At 46.2% G+C, this 20,466-nt stretch overlaps 1 protein-coding gene across 3 annotated transcripts; it reads right to left on the bottom strand.

Moving 5' to 3' along the window:
• Positions 1 to 844: 844 nt before the first annotated feature.
• Positions 845 to 18,711, bottom strand: LOC116798846 (mast cell protease 1A-like). 3 transcript variants are annotated; one of them, XM_032711504.1, is made up of 5 exons: positions 18,593 to 18,711; positions 2,744 to 2,897; positions 2,105 to 2,246; positions 1,729 to 1,986; positions 845 to 1,179 (listed from the first exon to the last, which is right to left on the bottom strand). In XM_032711504.1, exons 1-5 carry the CDS (start codon positions 18,621 to 18,623, stop codon positions 1,009 to 1,011), a joined length of 756 nt encoding a protein of 251 aa, XP_032567395.1. In that variant the 5' UTR covers positions 18,624 to 18,711; the 3' UTR covers positions 845 to 1,008. The 3 variants fall into 3 exon arrangements, with proteins under 3 accessions (XP_032567395.1, XP_032567396.1, XP_032567394.1); XM_032711505.1 differs by lacking the exon at positions 18,593 to 18,711 and adding an exon at positions 13,495 to 13,685; XM_032711503.1 differs by lacking the exon at positions 18,593 to 18,711 and adding an exon at positions 3,300 to 3,405.
• Between the last annotated feature and the right edge of the window lie 1,755 nt (positions 18,712 to 20,466).

The following is a 20,466-nucleotide window of genomic DNA, read 5'->3' as shown; positions in this document are numbered from 1 at the left end:
ACCAACCTTTTGACAACTGCCTTTGAGATATTTACATGTATTTATGAGATCCCCTCTCAGTCTTCTCTTCTCTAGACTGAACAGGCTTGGCTCCCACAGTCTCTAGTCATCAGAGAGATACTCCAGTCCCTTAATCATCTTTGTGGCCTCCACTGGACTCTCTCCAGTAGTTCCTTGTCTTTCTTGTACCGAGGAGCCCAGGACTGGATGCAGCACTCCAGATGTGGCCTCACCAGGGCCGAGTAGAGGGGAAGGATTACCTCCCTGACCTGCAGCCACACTGTTCCTGATGCACCCCAGGATCCCATTGGCCCTCCTGGCCTCCAGGGCATGTGTCTGGCTCATGGTCAACTTGTCATCTACCAAGACTTGCAGGTCCTTCTCCACAGAGCTGCTGTTCTGGTAGTTGCGGTTATCCCTCCCCAGGTGGAGGGCCCCACACTTGCCCTTGGTGCAGAGAAAATACTTCATCTGAGGTTCAAGAGGGTTGAAAGGGAAGATGGGATGTAAGGTTGGCTGGTCTGTCTGAGGATCCTGAGATGGTTTCAAGTTGGTAATAGAAACCCACATGATCCCCCCTTGAAGGCAGAGAAGCTTCTCTTTCTGAAAGGCTGAATAAATGGTTTGGTAAGGCTGCTGTCTCTACCTGCTGGTTTGAGTGCAAGAGATTGAGGGAGACAAGAGAGAGCATTTGAAGCAATTCAGGAACAAAGATCTGTATTGTGTGTCCCACCTACAGTCCCACTCAGGTTCTCCCAAGGAGTGTCATCTCCTCCTTCTCATGCTCAGGCTTTGCATCCCATCCCCAAGAAGGCAGCACACACCAGCAAGTTTGAAGGAGCTTTTATTGATGGACAGAAAGCAGAGCAGGAGGTGGCACTGTTGGGCAATAGTGGGAGGAAGGGAACAATGGGAAACTGGATGTGCTTGAGACTTGCTTTCTTACCTTGCCAGGGAGACTTTCCTTAGTGCAGAAAATGTACCTGGCAAGGCATCTCTGACTCTGTTTTAGCTGCATTTGGAAGCCTCTTGGATTGCAAACTTCCTCAACTGTTCATTGATCCAGGGCTCAAAATAGCAGACTCTGGTAAATACCTTAGGGAAGGGTTTATTTTGATATCCATAAGAAACAATGCCATGAGCCTTCCGATTGCAGACTAATGGGCCTCCAGAATCACCCTGTGGAGTGAAAGGAGTGAAAGGGGTCAGACCTGTCACAGCACAGCTCTCCCTGCCCTAAGGAACAAACTATTCCACTTCCCTCTTCCCATGTAAAGAATCTCCTCTTCTGACCCCCTCCCTCCCTCCAGACCCAGCTCTGTAGTGTTTGTAGCTGCCTCACTACTCCTCTAAGCCCTTCTGGGAAGCAACTCAGGACTGGAGGCTATTTGAGATTCAAAACCTTTCTGAAAGGAAGGATCTAATCCTAGTTTAGACGTGGGGGACTATCTGAACACTTCCAGTGAGGATATGACAAAGGATTTACACAGGCTTTACAGCCTGCTGGGGCACTGGCTGGGATAGGTAGAACATCCCCAAGTGAGTAAAGAGGCAAATTGATGCTGGGAGTTGGGCAAGTGCACCCCAGCTCAGGGAGCACATCAGCTTCAGAGCTGCTGTGAGGAGCCTCAGCACATCCTCCTGAAGAATCTGGTTCATTGTACTGCCCTTTTGACCCTCATCTGAGAACCTGACTGACTGTGGTCCCAGCACCATCCAAACACTTACATTGTAAGTTGATTTTCTGCCACGCATATCACCGGCACAGATCATAGACTGGCACCAATAGCCTTTGAAAGACTCCTCACACACTTCCTCACGCTGCAGCTCCAGGTCCACCTCTAGCATCACATCAGTCCTATGCGCTGTCACTGATGTCTGGCCCCAGCCAGACACACTACATTTAGTTCCTGGTGTGACAGTTTCGTTATGACTGGGCAAGGAGATGGGTTTCACATACTTAGTCATCTTGGCCTTTTTCTTCAGCTATTAAGCAGAGAGAACATGGGGTTAGAGCCAGCAAAGGAATGGGAACAAGTTCATGGGTTTGGTGAGGTGAGCAGGGAGGAGATCCCTTGGGCAGAAAAGATGTGTGAGAACATACCTTCAGCAGCATGATGTCATTTCCAGATCTATAATTTAAGTATCTGGGATGGATGACCCAACATCCAACATGAAACTTCTGCTGGCTCAGTTCTTTCTTTTTTATGTTGTGGGCTCCCAGAGTCACAGTGATATTCACCTTTCTGCCAGGAAACACCAACATGTTGCAGCTGCATTGGCCAGAGCAGCACAGCTCCATGGCAGGTGGTTGGAGGGAGGTGGCACTGGGATGTACCTCCCCAGAGATTTGCTCTCAGCAAATTCCCTTTTGGAACCTGGGTTCCTTCCACCGTTCAACTGAGGGTCCCTCCCCACACACTCACATAGATCTGACTTGTCCCATTCTGAAGACAAAGGGGAAGCAGGGAATGGGACACACTAGCCCCTCTTTTGCAGCAGTACCTCTGAGCCATGGTAGGAGCCATGAATCAGGAGATCACTGCTGAGCATTCCTGTCCCCAGGAGCACACAGCAACCTGGCAGACAATTCCTGCAACTCATAGGGGGAGCTCAGCTCACAGAGATCCCTGCTCTGCCTGAAGAGACACAGAGAACTCTTTCAGCCCAGACCAGGACTGGGGCCTTTCAGGACTGTGTGAGACTTGAAAATATCCCACACAGAAGAAACAGAGGGTCTTACCCTTTTCCATGCACACAGTGAGCTGCTGAGAGCACTGCATCTGGCTGAATCAGGAACCCTCCACATCTGTAAGTATCTGAGCCACTTTCAATTTGTAAGTAAGCCATGTAGGGCCTGGAGTGGGGCTTAACTTCCCTTCCTCCAATGATCCTTCCTGGAAGACAGATGAGAAGTGTTAATATCACATATACCAATATTTCCTACCAAGTTTGGAACTGCATGAGGAGAGAGGGACCTCTTCTAACATCATATGCAAATGATATCCACAACTCTCCTTCCTTGGGCTGTCCAAAGCATTGCTGGTGCACAGTGGAGAGAAAGACAAGCAGCACTACCTGGGGAGGACTGACCACACCTGGCTCTGGATGACTGAAATGTTATCAAAGGGCACAACTCTAATCCCTGTAATGCATCACTGGTTTCAGGCACAGTCTGAGCTGAAAAAGAGGAGAGTAGGAGTGCAGCGATAAGAGAGAAGACCAGGCAGGAACATTTCCTGAGATTTCCTGTTAGTGTCCATTTGAACCCTTGCATGTCCTTGTCCTGGTATACTCACCAGCTCCAGCCCATGGTAGAAGGAGAAAAGCACTTGGGAGTAGGAGAAGCAGCATCTTCTACCACTGTCCTGAGGAGCTAAAGCAGTTATTAAGGCCAGGCAGGAGATAGGTACAGAATGGCAATCTCTATATACGCAGTGTGGAGTTGAAACAGGAAACCTCAGCCTGCTCTTAGGTTGTGTCATTTTCTGCTTTTTTATTTGCAACCCCCAGATTGTGGCTTGGTGAGGGAGTTCATTGCACATGCTCTGGTTTTTGTCACCATCTCCTCCAGAAGCTGGAGAGATCTGGGCTTGTTCAGAACCTCACATCCCTGAGCACTTGTGTTCTAGATGATTTGAGAAGTCCATTTGCTGAGAAAAATCTGAAGTCCAGTTGGGAAGTCAGTCCATGGGCCCAGGTCCACATCAGCAGAGACCATGGCCAGGTGCAGGCCTGGCTGAGACACTACTGGAGCTGGAGCTCAGGTGGGGACCAGAGTCAGAGTGTCCTCTTCAAAGCAGCCCCCAGGAGAAGGGCAGCAGCCCTGCCTGAGGCCTCTCTGAGGTCCTCCCTGGCTGCACTGGCTCCAGGGTTTCAAGCTGGAAGGGACTCAGCCCCCAGTTTTGCTGACTCTCCTTTTGCCGTGAGTCCAGCCATTCAAACCTCCAGGAAGGGGAATGCACTTAAGGCACTGACACAGAAGAGGAAGACTGGACATCCTGTCTGGGCATCTCATTCCAATGCTTCAGTCTTCTCATCATGAAAACACTTTTAGTTTTTTCTTACACATTGACTTTTTAATTTATTTTCTACTGTCTACCCATTATCTTTCTCTCTCATGCTGCCACCACTGGCTGCGGTGAAGAGCCTGGTTCATCTTCCTAGTGGTAGCTTGCAGGCATTGGAAAGCTTCTCTTCTGTCTGAACTTGTTACAGACCTCCACATAGAGTATGGCCTATGAACCACCATCACCACTCTCTGAGCACGAACATCCAACCTGTTTTTACCCATCAAGTTGTTCATTTAGATCATAACATTCTAACCCACGGAGAAGAATATGCTGGGTCCTGACAATATCCAAAGCCTTGCTAAAGTCAAGGTAAAGGACACTCACTGCTCTCCTTCCTTCATAATGCCATAATGAGAGAAGCAAATCACCTTGGTCAAGCCTGGCTTACACTTGGTAAGTGCTTGCTGACTGTTGCCATCCCCTTCCTCTGCTCCATGTGCCCTAACGTGCATTATGAGAGGAATTGCTCTGTGAGTTTTCCAGACTCCTTGGAAAAAGTTGGCTTCCCTCCTTGTATTCATGCTTAATTAGATGCTGTTACTTTTGGTCTGTGTTTAGCCCAGCCACCTGTGAGAGTCTGTTCTTTTCCTGCCAAGTTATGTGAAAACAAGCACTGATAAACGAGAACTTTGTCCTTGAAGGAAGCATCTTGTATAAACCGAAATTAATTGGGGCCTCACTATTGGCTGACAGCCCTCCAAGGGCATTTGAAGAAAAAAGTGAAGAGGAGGAGGATGAATAAGCCCCCAGACTCATTTAGGAAAGACCCCCGAGGTGCAGCAGGGGCACCACTTACATCACAGGGGGAGGGACCGAGGGCCTCTGGCTGGGCAGTGCTGGCCACACCTGCCCAGGTAGATGTCACAGGTTAATTGCATAAAAATTGCTGAGAGTGGATTCAAGCTTCACAGGGAGGACAACGTTGCCTTTGCAGGGATGCCTGCTATTGTGTGAGCCTGCCGATGCTCTGAGGATGCAGCTTCTGCTATGGGGAATTCTAGGCATTCTGGGGTCTGTAAGACAACCTCGAAAGTAACACCTGAGTGAGTGGGGTGTTGTCTTGGAGATTTGTTTCCCTTCTCTTTCCTGTCTCTTGATTTCTCATTTTGTTTACTATTTCTTTGTAATAAATGTTGTTTTGTTGAGCTTTCAATGGTGTACTGATTTCAGTTTCGGCAATCTCCCTGCTACACTCCTCTTCTTTCAGCTTTCACCTTTTCATTCATCAACATGACCTCAGCAAATCCAGACTCTTCTTCAGCCTTCTGATGTTTCCAGCAAAGTGCTGATGTTCTCCGCAATTCCTCTCTTGGCTGGAAGCTTAAAAAGCTGTAAATAGGAGACTGAGTCTTCCCAAGTGAGAAGACCCTCTGCAAGGCTTGTGACCTCTTGGATGGGCTTGTGCAACCCCACTACTGAGCATGTGGGCTGGGACATGTCCAGACCCTGTGTCATGATGCCATTATAGAATTATTGTTCTGTGCTCCCCTGTATGTTCCTGTTCCAAACATGGAAAGAACCAGAGTGGACATGGTTGTGTTGCAGCTCACCAGGGCAGTGCTTCTGAAGGTGAGCACTGTGAATGTGTGCTGCCTCTCTTGGGATGTTTCAGGAGGCTGACGGGAGGTGATTGAGCCCTCAGACAACCACAGAACATGGAGAGAAACAAACCTGAGCCATCCCACTCATACCAACTACTTGGAGGCTTCCTGGGAACTGAGTGCTCTGGGAGTCACAGGGACATGGAGGTAGGTACCTGATTGATTTGCTGTAAAGCAGAGACTGAGTGTGCTCTCACCCTTTTGGGATGCTCAGAGGACCAGAACCTGAGCATGAACTGGAGGGAAACCTTCATGAAAACAAAGACACATCCTCTGTGCCTTGACATGGGTGGAGCAGAGTGTACTAGACTTAGATGGCTTTTGAAAGATCGAAATTCAGGAAGATGAATCCGGGCACATCCTTCCACTGCTGAAAAGGAGTTCATAGAATCCCAGAATCATAGACTGGCTTGGGTTGGAAAGGACCTTAAAGACCATCTCGTTCGAACGCCTTGCCATGGGCGGGGACACCTGACTGACCATATATCCACACTTGCTTCTGCCCCTCCCTCTCCCAGCACCAGACCACAAGGCTCATTCAAACAAGCACCATCCTTGCTTCAGACATTTTACTTTCCCTGGAAGAATACCAGGCTCTTCCTTTCAGCACTTGCAATGATTCCAACAGCTTTTCACACTCCATTGGTGTTTTCATGCAAAGGGGGAGATCAGGCTCTGGTTACTGGGGGATCCATCACACCCACGCGTCTGTGGAGGAGTTTGTGTGTGAGGCAAGGGGTTCTGTGTCCCCACGGCTGGAGTGGGGTTGGGGGCCTCAGGGTGCCAACAACTGGGATACCTGGGATCCAGGGCAGCTGCTGGGTCAATGCGGGCTGAGTGTCTCAGTGTTGCTGGGGGATCCCTGTGCCTGGGTGTGGGTGCTGGCGGTGCTTGGTCTGCCTTGACACATGTCCCTGGTGTGTATGTGCTGGAGTGCCTGGGGTGCCCATTTCTGTGTGCCTGGAAGGCTCAACCGCACTGGGGAGACATGGTGGGAGCTACTGGATCTGCTTCCCACAGATCCTACCCAGGCCTTACAGCAAGGAGCCCTTCTTGGTAGCTTGGACATCACTATGTCCAACAGATCCTTCTACTTTGGCACAAAAGGAAACAAACTTTGGGCATCCATACGGAAGTAGTAGTAAATTGGGTACTGCATGATGTCTCCCTTTTATTCCTACTCTGATCTCACCTGAGCTGTCCTCGTGGACTTGTCATGGATTACTGCTCGGTGTGCTTTTTTCCTGCTTCAGATTTCTGCCACCGACTCTCCCTGCTGCCTGCACTTCAGCTGTGTGTGTTTAATAGACATTGGCCTTGAAAACAAAGCTCTCCACTCAAGCCTAAGCTCTGAATTTTATTTCAGATGCCTCCAATGGAGGCATCTGAAATGCCTCCTGCAGCAGTGCTGCCTTCACACGGCAAGAGAGAGGAATAGACATGTCAGCCAGAGATGATCTGGATCACAGGAATACCACTGGAAAGAATAATTTGTTCATCTGTCATTCTCAATAGATATATGAGGAAAAAAATGTTGGAGAGATATTTGAAGCACGTCCATGTAGAGGATTGGCTAGCAGGGCGAGGGCATATGGACATGGCTAAGGCTATGGACGAGCTGTCAGAGTATAGAACACGGCCTGTCTAGGCCCGTGGGAAGATCTGAGACAGCAAGGCCATGCCAAGGCCACGGTGTTTTTGTGCCTGCTAGTTGGATGGTAAACAGGAACTAAGCAACAGCAGCAGCAACTAAGAGCCACCTGTGTCAACATGGGAAGGGAGTGAGAGGTGGAATCAACATTTGAGCCAGAGCCAATGGTGAGCTCGACTTTTGCAATATGCATGAGCTAATTATGAGGCCTATATTAAGCTGTTAGCACTTATCAATAAACGAAGTTTGCTGATTCTCATATTGAGCGTCCCTCACTTCCCTCGTCGCGACAAATGGCGCCCGAAGCAAGGGACGATAAACAAGGATTCTGCTGAGTTTTGCACGGTTCCCGCGGTCCCCGAAGCTTGCACGGGGGCTAAGTTATATCTGCGGTCCCAGGGACTAAGTTGAATCTGCGGTCCCCGAAACCTGAACAGAGCCTAAGTTAAATCTGCACTCCCCGAAGCCATGGTTTGACGCAGCAGCTGGTTGGTCTTGGAGCAGCACAAGAGGCAAAAGAGCTGGACTCCGTGCCCCAGGCGACCTCACTGGAGGGTCCTGGCCGACAACGCCGCCGAAGTCTTCAAAGGGCTGCAACAGCGCACTGAATAGGTATGGAAAGACAAGCGGCGCTTTTATTACTCCAGTGCTTTTTAGAAAAGCGGGGACTTAAGGGTATAGATTTGAAAAAAGAATTACCAAGATTGCTTGCGGCGGGGGTTGCTAAAGGTTGTTTTGTGGACCCTAATACAGTTTTTGATGAAGGGGACAACTCTTAGCAAAAGAGGGATCTAATGTTGCATCTATATGGAAGTCTACCCTGCTTAAAGAGGAGAAAAATTAGACGAACTGGCTTTGCAACAGATGCTGCTTTCGTGTAAGGGCCAGGGATTTGAAGCGAACGCTGTAACTGCCTTTACTATCTCTATTTGGAAAGAACTTAGTGATAAGCTCTTTACTGCTGACTCTAAGGGAGAAAAAGTTGCTGCTTCCCTCCTTACAACTTGGCGATTGTTATCTGGAACAGTAAAAGACATTAAAGCACAGTTTGAGGACATTAGAATGCTACTAGATACCATCATACGGAGAAATCGTGCAAAAAGGGAGTCGAGTGGAGTTGAAGGAGCCGGAGCGGGACCAGAGATCACGGAGCAGGGCCGGGGACAACCGAGCGGCCCCGGCAAAATGAACGCGGTGCTAGCGTCTCGGCAGTGCATATCCAGGACAATCGGAGACGACGGCTGCGGCGTGAAAGTACTGCTGATGGACCGGGGATGAACTTTACGAACACTATGACTGAGTTCCACCTTAAGACATTTCCAGCTTTTCATCTGAACTGTGCTGCGGGACTGCGCCGCGCATTTGTGGCTGTGTTCACGGTGCTAGGTGCCTGTGCCGCCGTGCTGAGTGAACCCGGGGCGGTGCCGGGCGGCGGGGCAGTGGCGGTGGTCGCGGTGCCGTGCGCGGCCCCGGCTCGGAGCGGTGCGCCTGTGCGTGTGCACGCTGGCAGCCCTGGGCGCGGCGGGCGGCGGGGGGGCTCTGTTTCCCCCGCACTGCTGACAGCCATGGTCCCAAGAGATGTAGGTTCCCCTCCCCTTCTTTACAGCGAATGTTTTTTCCCTAGTGCCGCTCCTCTTCCTAGAGTGTCGAGTTAATGACGGTAGCAAAGGCTTCGGAGGTGCGGTCGGGGGAGGGGGGAAGCTGTTTCTCTTTTTTCCTCGTTACACCAATCACCCCCTCTCTGAAACGTGCCTGTTTGCAGCTGTTTTCTCTCTCTCCTATGTTTTTGTCTTTTCTTAAGCAGACCCTGTGATTAAGTTAAGTTCCTTCTGCTGATTTTCTCTGGGTGAGCCCGGCCCCTCCTTCGTCCTTCGGTAATGAGGGGCGTGGGGGGGCAAAAACGGTAAAACACGGAAAAAAGGGAAAAGGGAAAAAACAAGATTAACAATACCCCAACTTATAAATCAAATTAGAAATAACGCAACATCCGTGCTTAGCTTTTTATATATTGCAGAAAGCTGTTAGGAATTTCCTATAGTTTGCCATTTTGCTTCTCTTACATGAAATTTGGCTGTTTCCCCCGGGAGCAGGGTGCAGGTAGAAGGTTTGCAGACGGAACGATGAGACAAAAGGGGATATAGTTCTGCCGCCTGCAGAAGTAGTTTTATTGCCTTTATGACAGAATATCATTGCTCTATAAGAAGGGTTGAAAATTTCCAAGATAATATTCTGTTCTTTCTTGCTGCATTTGTCTTTTACATGGAGAGTTGTGCAGGATTTGCAGATTGCTGTCGGGTGACTATGCCATGAATTTCCTTTGAATTATGAAACTGATAAGAAGCGCACAGCCAATGACTACTTGAAAATGTGTGTGTGCATGATGAATGTCTGAGGTGGCCACCTAAGAGTGTATGGAAAAAGACTGTGTGAAAGAGAAAAGCTACATGAATGTGTAACTGTGTGAACTTAAAAATACTTTCCGTCGGTGTTGAGATTTTAACAAGGTGTTAAGACTGAAGTTAAATAAGAGATTCTTACAAAAATTTGGTATTCTATTACAGCCTTGTATGAAATTAATGCAAGTTAAGTCTCAGGTGGAGTTTTTCCACTGCTGTTGTTCCTCAGCTGTGCGAGCTGCGCAGGAGACCACTAGTCTTACAGCAAGTAAAAAACCATAAGCCAGCAAACATTAGTGCAGACTGCAAGGTTAGCAGAGCCCGGAGCAAGGTGCACCACTATGCGTCCAGGTGCCCGGGAACCATTCTTACAATTCGTAGAGAAGCTGCAAGACGCTGTAGAGAAACAAGTTTTGTGACAGTTACAGAAGCTGCTAGTTACATAACTAGCTAGAGATAATGCAGGCTTGTGCTGGGGTGGGGTCCTCAGACCATCAAATAATTGCAGTTGCATCTGCTATGGCAGTAGTGAGGGTCGTTTTGAGCTTTTCTGTGTTTTCCAGGATTTAAATCAGGTGCTGTCGATGTTGCTGCCTTGCTTGTTCAGCTCGTTGCAGGGGGGGCCCTTGCAGACTGTCAAGGCCATCCTGTGTGCCTTCTCAAAAACATCTGCAGCGTTGTGGATAGTGTGTCTTCAGGCCTCCTGGCTGGAGGCCAGAGCAGACCAGTTACGTTGATCAGTGTGACCAGAGCTGAAGTGTTGTTTTAAAGAGTCCTTATATATTGTCTTCAAAACCCCTCCCCTGCAACAGCTGGTAGCAATATTCATTGTAAAACGGCTAGTCTCTCCTCCTTAAAATATGCCCTACCCATTGCAGTTGTGTTCTCAGCAAAATAGCCTCACTACTTGTGACTACTACTTGTTTCATACCAGAGGTATTGCTTGCATAATTTGACTAGTGAATGTTTAGGGTTGTAGAAGGCAACCTGTACTCTTTGTAATGCTCAAAGCTTGCTGTTAATCGTCCAAACAAACAAACAAACTTCTGTAGTCATTCCAAGGGTTAGAGTTGTAATACTAGGAGGTACTGCTCAGAGTTTTCTTTTAGAACATACAGATCCTGTGTGACTTAAGCAATGGCTCCTACCTACAGAGCAGCTGTTGGCCCTGCAACAGCTTGTCAAAAAGCAGCTTGATGCTGATTACATTGAACCATCTCAGAATCCTTTGATTACCCCTGTCTTTGAAAACTGTTGCATGATCTCAGACGGGTTGGTGCAGTCATGGTTAGTAAGCATTGGCTTACTGACCCCTTCTGTGCCTTCTGCTGAATAACCTATTGTTATTATTGATTTGACAGGTTATCTTTTCACAATCCAGTTAGATCCCAGTGATAGAGAAAAAATTTGCATTTTCAGTTCCATCTATTATTCGTGCAGAACCTTATGAGTGTTATCCATAGAAAACCCTCTCCCGTAGAATGAAAGGCTTTTCTATAATTTGTCAGTGGTTTATGTTTCCAACATTATTCCCTGTACTAATGCAATTTTCTGACTGTCTTTTGTTGTCATTATATAGATGATATTTCTGCTGGCTGTAGCCACTGAGGATCAGCTGGGTGTGTTAGACGCTGAAACCAAAAAGAGTCTACAATTCTTTGGCCTAGTAGTTGCTCCTGACACGGTGCAGTGAAAAATACCCTGGAAATATTTAGGGTTCACGTACACAGAAACCAGTCATTCCTCAACCAGTTCAATTGGGTATTAATGTTAAAACTCTTACTGACATACAGTAGCTATTAAAGTCTTTGAATTAGATTGCATCGTACTTGCAATTGCCAAACACCCAGCTGGCACCTCTATTTGACCTGCTCAAACATTCTGACAACTTTCAGGAGCAACAGTTGCAGGAGTGGGTGGTCTTACTCTGGCAAGAAGATCCCCTCCAATAACTATAACAGGTCAATCGTCCTTTTGTTTGTCTTTAGCATCTGCCTCAGATCCTTTTCACACTTGTTTATTTGGCATGCTTTTTAGTTCAGTATACAAGTTGAACTTAGTGTTTACTGGTTGGGTTTCATCGTCTGTAAGAGTGAAACAGTTATTTCTAATGCATCTGCCTGCCTTATGAAGGCTCTCAACACCTCTTCGCCCTGGGATCCCCAAGAGTTAGATTTAATGGGATCACTGTCTGTACGTAACACAAGTGATAATGGGACTCAAACCTGTTTTATGTTGGGATTATTTCAATCTGGGTTAAGTGTTTATCAAAGCCACGACTTGTCCAGCTGGACTAACGTCACTTCACATACCCCTGGATTTAATTACAAAAAATACAAGAGACTATTGTGGTACTAATAATAGTAACAACCAAGGCCTTGGGGCATATGGGGCTGAAGTAAGACCTTCCTCTCCGGGCATTTGGGTTAACAACACTGCACGTGCTTTTCCACCAGGTGTGTTTCTTATTTGTAGTGACACAGTAGCAACTAGTCCTATAGACTCATGGCTTCAGTCTGTTTTTGGTTCTATGTCTGAATGGGTTCTAAGTTTTGTTAAAGAAAGCCTACAATGGTTATTGACAATTGTTGTAATTCTAGTAATAGTTCGTGTTGCTTTTTCTTGTATTGTTAAACATGTAAGTGCTATGACAGAGAAAGTATTGTTGGCCTCAAATAAAAACGGGGGTATTGTAGAGGATTGGCTAGCAGGGCGAGGGCATATGGACATGGCTAAGGCTATGGACGAGCTGTCAGAGTATAGAACACGGCCTGTCTAGGCCCGTGGGAAGATCTGAGACAGCAAGGCCATGCCAAGGCCACGGTGTTTTTGTGCCTGCTAGTTGGATGGTAAACAGGAACGGAGCAAAAGCAACTAAGAGAGCCACCTGTGTCAACATGAGAAGGGAGTGAGAGGTGGAATCAACATTTGAGCCAGAGCCAATGGTGAGCTCGACTTTTGCAATATGCATGAGCTAATTATGAGGCCTATATTAAGCTGTTAGCACTTATCAATAAACGAAGTTTGCTGATTCTCATATTGAGGGTCCCTCACTTCCCTCATCGCGACACGTCCAGCCATGCGTGGGAGCTGGACCTTCAGATGTGTGTTCCATCCATGGATTTGAAGCCTTCATCCTAGTGTAAGTGTCCAAGAGCAGAGAGTAACAGTGTTGCAGAAGAGGCGGCTTTACAGTTTCTTCCAGTTAAACTTCTGCTTCTTTTGCGGTTAAGCTCAAGATCAGTGAGGATGATTAAGGAGAGGAGTGTTTTGTAGTGCAGGTGTCGTTGAAAGTTTATGGTGAGGTCTGTGAGATATTATCTGCATTACTGCTGGCCACTGAAGTCAAATCTAGATGGGGGAAGTGAGGAAATAACAGGTTCAGTTTCCTTGAGCATTTGCTTCTTCATCAGCACCCTTTGACCTTTCCTGTAAAAGACAGTGTTTCAACCACTGAATGGGAAGATGGGCAGCTCTGGTCCAAAGGTGAGCTCAACTGATCCAATAGGAAAAAAAAAAAAAAGGAGAAATTAAGGAAATAGCTAGTCTATTACAGAGCTAAATAACTTGTTTCAACACTGTGCCAGGCTCACCAGTCACAAAGTCACTAATTTTTGATCCTTGACAAGTTCAAACCTAAACACCAACTAATCCTTCCAGGTGGCAGGAAGTGAGAAGTGTTTACTTTGTGTAACAGAGATGATGATATAAAAAACTCTAACAGTATGGGTGGAACAAAGTAATAAAACCCATTCATATTTTGCAATACCTACTTTGAACTCTGAAATAGAGGAAGGCTTGAAGAGAAGAAATACTCAAGTGGAAAAGTTGGCGTTCCCATGAAAGTTTTCAGAAATATTAGTTGGTGGTATTTCTCATTTTTTTGTTGTGGTTTCTCACATTGTCCCTCCACTTAGAGCAGGGGAGAAGTGTTCCAACTATGCAGGCTTCTGCAAAACCTGTATTCACTTTAAATAAGAAGAGAATATAAGAGTTACCATTTTCAATGGGATGAAATTTAGAGAGGAAGCTTCTTTCAGAGAGGAAGGTGACAAATCTGGCCTTTGCCTGTTGTGAGGTGCCCACTAAATTCATTGTTTTCCAGACCTCTTTGACAGCCCTATTGGTTTCTGTTTGAATTATTCTTCCCATCCACTGCTAAGAGTGTCACCTTTCAAGTGTGGTGGGAAAGGCCACTACCCACTGTTGGGCTTTGAGTCCTTCATGGTTCAACTGAGCAGCTCTGGAGAGATGCTGACCTGAGGTGATCCAGGGCTTTAGATCTGGCCCCTGGAGCTCAGAACACCATGGAATTTCTCCAAGAACATTGCAGAGTTGGGCTGTGCCTCTAAGGAGACCATGAGGAACATTTCCCCAGAGCCAGACTGTGACTGGCTCACAGTGAGAGGTGACTCTGGCTCTCCCAGTCACTGTCTGTAATTAACACCTTCAGAGTTGCGCTGAGGTGATCTCAGCCCTGGTGTAAAGGGAGCTGTAGTCTTTAGATCCAGCCATCCCTTTCCTTCAGCATCATGGATTCCCTAGAGAAAGGAAGATGTTGTGGGAAGTGGGAGTAAGCAAAGAGGCAGAACCAGGAGAGGTTGTCCCAGTGAGTAGAGGGACCAGTGTATCCATGGAAGACAAACTTGGACAACATAGCATAAAGGACACGGTGGATGTGGTCTCAGCTGCACTAAATTACTAGACCATGTTTGGGAGAATTTTCAGTACATAGAAATAAGACACAAATATCACAGATCCATTGAATCTGTCACCTAATTGTCCTTCTGATATACCAGTTTGGGTTATTTTTTCACTAAGTGCCTGACCCCAAGAAAATTATGTTATCCACATAAAATCACAGAAATATATGTGTTCCTTACATAGTCAAAGATGGAAAACAAAAATGCTTTTATTTAAGAGGTCCCAAAGGAAAACTCCTTTTATCTGAATTATCCACTTATTATAGTTACTTATTGTGCTGGACACTCAGGATTCAATCTGCAGAAGTGTTTTCTGAGATGGCATAACCTAGGAGACACCTGCAGAGCTGTCTCGTGCTTTGAGATAGTAAAAGGGCAGAGCACTTAACCCTTGTCCTAAGATCAACTTTAAGGCTAGAAGGAGGAGTTAGGAGGGTGTTGTTTTACACTGCTGCCATCCCAGGAGTTGTCTGTAAATAGGACAAGTAGTGGTTGGCAAAGTACCTGTAGAACCAGAGCCTGGTTTGAGTTGGAAGATACCATAAAAGACCAGCAATAGTAGAAGCAGCATAGATGGTGGGTGATCCTTTGGGGAAGCCTAAAGACATGGTTATAGGAGGCACAAAATGAATGAAAGCTTGTCTGGAGTTCTGAAAATAGGGAAGGAGCAAAGAGACAGTGGGAACAGAATGCACAGTTATGATGTGTTGGAGGGAGGCTGAGGTACAACAATGTACGAGGTGGATCCCTTCAGTAGCTGGGCTCAGACACTTTCTGCCCAGTAGCTGACCCCTGGGTTCCAGTCTCTGACCAGGACTGACCAGGTCCCAGTAACTACATTGCTGTGCTCTCACCCCTGGAGACCCTCTCTCACACTCAGCCCATAGCTAATCCCCCTGTGCTCTCATACCACGAACTGCCCTTAAAGACCCTCTCACCTCCTCCTTCCCAGACCACTTAATCTGCTCACCAGCTCATCTGGTTGATTTTCCATAGCTGTTACACTTTCACTTGCACACCTGCACTTCACTCCGTTCACTACCCCAGGGATGCACAGACCTTCTGAGCCATGGTCTGGCTCTGGGTGCCACACTCACATCCTCATAAACACATGTGCATACTGAGTAGGGAGCTCTCACCCAGTAGAGAGTCAGTAAGGACTTTTTGAAGAAGACAGGATAGACTGTGCTGATCAGGGCAGGACATGGCCAGAAAAGTCAACTATTTACATGATGAGCTAGTTTTTATCCCCTTCCCCCTCTATTTTTCCAACATTGTTCCCCCCCAAATCACCTAGACCCCATCATTTTTCTGCCTTTTTTTCCTCCCCTAAGTATGCCTTAAGAAGTCCTGTATGATCTCAAACTGCTTTTCCTCTGCATCATAATGTGTCCCAGCCTTAGGTAGCAGCACCCCTTAAGTCCCAAAGGTGATCTGGGAAGTTGATGGGTGTCATGCCCGGACACTGGGGCTGATGGCTTTGCTGAGACATAGCACTCCTTCCTCAGGAGTCCTTGATTTTGGTTCCCACTAACATGGTTTGTATCTGTGCTCCTCTGGGCTTTATTGGTTTGATGGCCCCTATGATGGGCCCAAGTCCAGCCCAGCAGGATATCTGGGCTCCCTTCCTGCCACTGTCTCTTTCAGCTGCTTTGTATGTGATCAGAGGAGCTTTATCACACACTATAACACAAAACTGTCACAGTCTATCACCCCATGGCTCCTCCTCTACAACACATCTTCTTATGTCTATACTAATGTTTGCAATTCATCATGGCTAGGCTTCGTGAACTAGAGAAGGACAAGCAGTAAATTGAAGGCTATAGGGACAAATGTCAGAGGGAACCAACACTACACATTCATCATCCTCCCTTACTCTTCTTTAGGCAGGTTGAACATGACATTCTCTGGTTATAACCTCACTGTCCAGGAACTTTGCAGGGCTTCTTTTCCTGACCAGATCTCACCTAGTACAAAGGTCCCAGGTCCACATTACAGTGATACAAATGGTTTATGTTATTCTAGAACCTAATTTTGTGAAATAGAAAAGTGGATTCTTGATTTGAGGCCTTGTTCAGTAATAATGTTTTGTAAATGTTCAGAGTGATTTTTGAGGAAATTTTTTTCTTATGAAGAAACTCACAATGGCAGGAAAAACCCCACAAAGAATGAGGTACACACTGGCCCTTCTGTTGAATTATTGCAACTCCAATGTGGAAGAATTAACAGCAATAAATTACTTAAAAGGTCTGATATACATCTCTGTTCACCAGCTCTCTTTTAATAGTCTGGTATGTATATACATGTTAATGAGAAAAATCTGTTTAATATGCGTTATCATGAAAAAAACAGTGCTATATAACTGTTAATTCCTTTCCTTCCAGCTCAACAGGAATAGTTCCAAGGGAATGGCTAATTCAGCCAATATGAGGGAAAATCATGACTACTATCCTAAGACTGAGCACATAATTGTGCTGATTAAATTCTCATGATGTTAAATGATTTCTTTAGTAAAGATCTGATTTTATACTACAAAGCTTTAAAAACATAAATATTGGATAGTTTATCAACAGTTGGTCTGAGGTAATTGTAGGAGACCATTCTCCTTTACAACAGGGAGAAACAGACCTCCAAGGTACAATTTCAGAAGCAGCAGGAAGTCTGGAAAATTCAAATGAATTCCATCCTTAAAGTGTTTTTTCCTCTCTGCTGACCAAATAGGGGAATTGATTTTAAGGCTCACCAGCATTTTCACGTCATCAGATGACTACAGACGAGTAGCAATCTGTGCTTGCTAAGAAGCTCTAATCTCAGCTCATAAACAGAACTATAAAGCCTCGATCAAAGCAACTGCAAAGTCATCTCCATTGAGTTTGTGCTGCTGCTCACCTTCCTAGAGGGTTCAGAGTAACAAATACTTCTAAGATTCACTCACCTCACCCTACTCTGGGTATGCTCTGGGTATTTCTCCTGAATATCTTCCATTGTTGTGGTCACAGGAACTTCAGTGAAAGCAATGTCACCCTTAAAGGCAACAAGGGTTACAGCTACCCCAAAGTGTGGATGATGTAGAACACGGCTAGAAAGCACAGATGTGTGGCTCTGGGTCTTACTTTGCCTTGTGAAATGGTGCTATTTTATGGTGTATTATTACAATACATGAATAAGTTACACGGACCCAACTAGCTTCTTGAGGGGTGCTGAGGCAAATCCCTTTATTTAATTCAAACAACACCTTTTATATGCATGTCAAAGTAACATGTGACTTTCTTGACCAATTACCATGGGGTATCTTACTGCCCATGTGCCTGGGAGTACATAGGAACTACACCTTGCAGGGTGCTGTTCGGCACCCTTTCCCGAAACCCGACTCTTACACTATTTCCTACAACAGCACTTCGATCTCTTTGTTGCACAGGCTGTAGGTCAGAGGATTCAGAGTGGGAGTCCCCAGAGCACACACAGTGCTCACTGTTTTCATTTTCTTCCCTAAGTAGTGTTAGTTAGCTGGAGATGGGTGTGGATGACAGTGGAGTAAAACAAGTCACCGGCAGCAGGTGTGAGGGGCAGGTGGAGAAGGGGTCTTGAGGGAATTGACGGCACCGATTCCTCAGGCTCTGAACATTCAAGGGATGCAGGTCCCCTTGCTCATCATGGTTACGTAGTGAAGGGGCTGGTAAATGACCAGGTACAGGTCATAAGACGTGACTGTTAATAGCATAAGTTCTGTAGAGCCTGAGAAAGTAAAGGAGTAGAGCTGTGCTGTACAGACCTCAAAGGAGATGCTGTTCTTGCCCAGGATCAGGTTCTCTGACATCTTGGGCAGAACTGAGGAGGCACCTACCAAGTCAAGGATGGCCAGGTTGGAGATGAAAAAGTACATAGGGGTGTGAAGTTGTGAGTGGGCAATGGTAGCTATAAGGCCAAGGGAGTTGGTGAGGTACACCAATATATTGTAATATAGAGACTCTGGAGGTGAGGGTTGTCAAAAACACTGTGAAAGATGAATTCAGAGACCTTGCTGAGATTCTGTGGATGCATTTGCTTGGTACCCCCTACATAGGAATAAAAATAAAGACATTACTGCATCCTGGGCATAACATATTCAATTCAATGTGTTGGAGGGAGGCTGAGGTGTGTAATATGGCAAATAGACACCGAGGCAAATCTGGCTGATCAACAGCATTGGCCTGAGACATCCATACTGAGAGATAAGGAGGTGAGCTGGTGTGGAGCAGAAGCAGATTTGTGGCAGGGCTGCTGAGCACTGAGCTCTTAACTGCAGCACTGTTTTCATAGAACACTGCTTGCTAGGGGAACGGTCATCATACCCTAGTATGTCATAAGAGAGCAGAATCACCACTAAGTGGTGAAATTCAGCATCTGTCATGGGCCTAGAAGATGATCTACTCCATCTTGTTATCTAGAGAGAAACGAGGACCTTGAAGAGCCTGTTTTCTTCACTGCCTGTAGAAGGAGGCATGTTACCTGGTCCAAACACTGACATTAACATCACAGAGATTTGGATTGAGATACTTACTGCCCATCTTCACAGGCAGCATCCAGTTTCCTCAACATAACCACTGAATTTCATTTTGGATCCTCCAGGGTGTCCTCCTCAGCCTCCAGCTGCAGCTCTAGCGAGGTGCTGGTTTCCCTTAGGTCTGAGACACTTCAAGCTGTCCTACACTGATAACTCACACATCCTAGAGCATCCAAGCAACACCAGATGCCTTCCCATACATGTCCAAGTTGGCTCTAGTCACTACGACCTGTGAAGTGATTCATCTTTCTGATGACTCATCCTCTGAACACTGAGATGAAGACTGTGCCCCTGGTCGGGGTTATTTCGTGTGTTACACAGAGTCAGACAGAAGTTTTGCTGCTGCCTTGTTCAAGGTACTTTCGCGGTTTTTCACTGCTCTTCCTTTTCCTTTTGGACTGCAGTAAAATGTTGATCGTTTGGACATCTTTGGTCATCATGATTTTTTCTGTCAGTGTTTTGAACTGTCAGTGTGGCACACAAAAACTGTGAGATGGTTTAAGCTAAATATTGTGTCTTCCAGGTGCTGGATGTCAGTATTGACGATGTATTGAGGTTGATTGTGTGTTTCTAAACTGCATAAGAGCACAATTGAAGCATATACTCATTTAGTGAAGATACAACATTTAGGGTTCTTAGAGAATAACAAGTTTTGGCTGGTTTTCCTTGGCAACAGAATTACTAAGGAAGAATATGCATTACAATTCTATTTCTGAGCAAAAACTGCCTTAAGGCCACAAAACTTGAGGTGTTCATATCTAAACATTTCTGATTTTCAGTCGAGTCCAAAGGATCCATCAATGGCTGGTTGAAGCTGATACCTTCTTCATAGCAATAGATGGGAAAGATCATGGGAAATAATGAAGACAAATATTGAAATCCAGATCTTTTAGCTGTGAAAATAAAGTAGAAAAGGAGAAACAAAAGTGAAGGAGTGAAATGAAAGCAGTGCAAATGGGGTGGAAACAAAGTTTCTGCACTCAGTGACCAAATCTTTTAATTTCTCAGAATTGGCTTCTCATCCATACAAGAGAGGTTGACTAAACTTAAGTGAAACACAGCTATAGAATAGCTACTCAGAAATCTTTTCAGGTTGGTGATGGATACAAATTTAATTCCAGTAATTCCAATCAAATCTGATTTTTATCTGTTTGGTTCTTTTTTCCTACTGCAAGAAATGAACAGTCTCCTAGGTGTAGAGATAGGAGGCAGAGTTTTAGCTGTGTTTATTCCACACCACCCACGTCACAACAGGGATGTGGTTTTCAGCAGGAAAAGCCAAGAGCCAGAACCCAGGAGTTTGCCGTTTTGGCTGGCTTGCCCCAGCGGAGGGACTGCTGCCCATCGACTCTGGCAGATTCGGTCCCTCTGCTGGTCCTCCCTCCTGTTTTCCACATGACTACAGACCTTTTCTGTGCTGCTGAACTGGCAGCCCCAGTGGAGCACAGCCAGGGGAAGCCATAACTGTTGCTGGAGATGGGAAGACACAACTGCTGCTG

The sequence above is a fragment of the Chiroxiphia lanceolata genome, chromosome 26 (assembly GCF_009829145.1).
Source record: "Chiroxiphia lanceolata isolate bChiLan1 chromosome 26, bChiLan1.pri, whole genome shotgun sequence".
Lineage (NCBI taxonomy): Eukaryota > Metazoa > Chordata > Aves > Passeriformes > Pipridae > Chiroxiphia > Chiroxiphia lanceolata.
Note: the sequence above shows the minus strand (reverse complement) of the source record. Positions and strands in the feature narration are given on the sequence as shown.

What these genes read in the sequence shown, in the direction of transcription:
- LOC116798846 (XM_032711503.1), bottom strand. Translation starts at nt 3,354, where the DNA reads ATGCTGCTTCTCCTACTCCCAAGTGCTTTTCTCCTTCTACCATGGGCT. An exon ending in TCTACCATGGGCTGGAGCTG is followed by an intron (nt 2,898 to 3,299) that starts GTGAGTATACCA and finishes TCTGTCTTCCAG; the next exon opens with GAAGGATCATTGGAGGAAGG. An exon ending in GCAGAAAATCAACTTACAAT is followed by an intron (nt 1,180 to 1,728) that starts GTAAGTGTTTGG and finishes TTCACTCCACAG; the next exon opens with GGTGATTCTGGAGGCCCATT.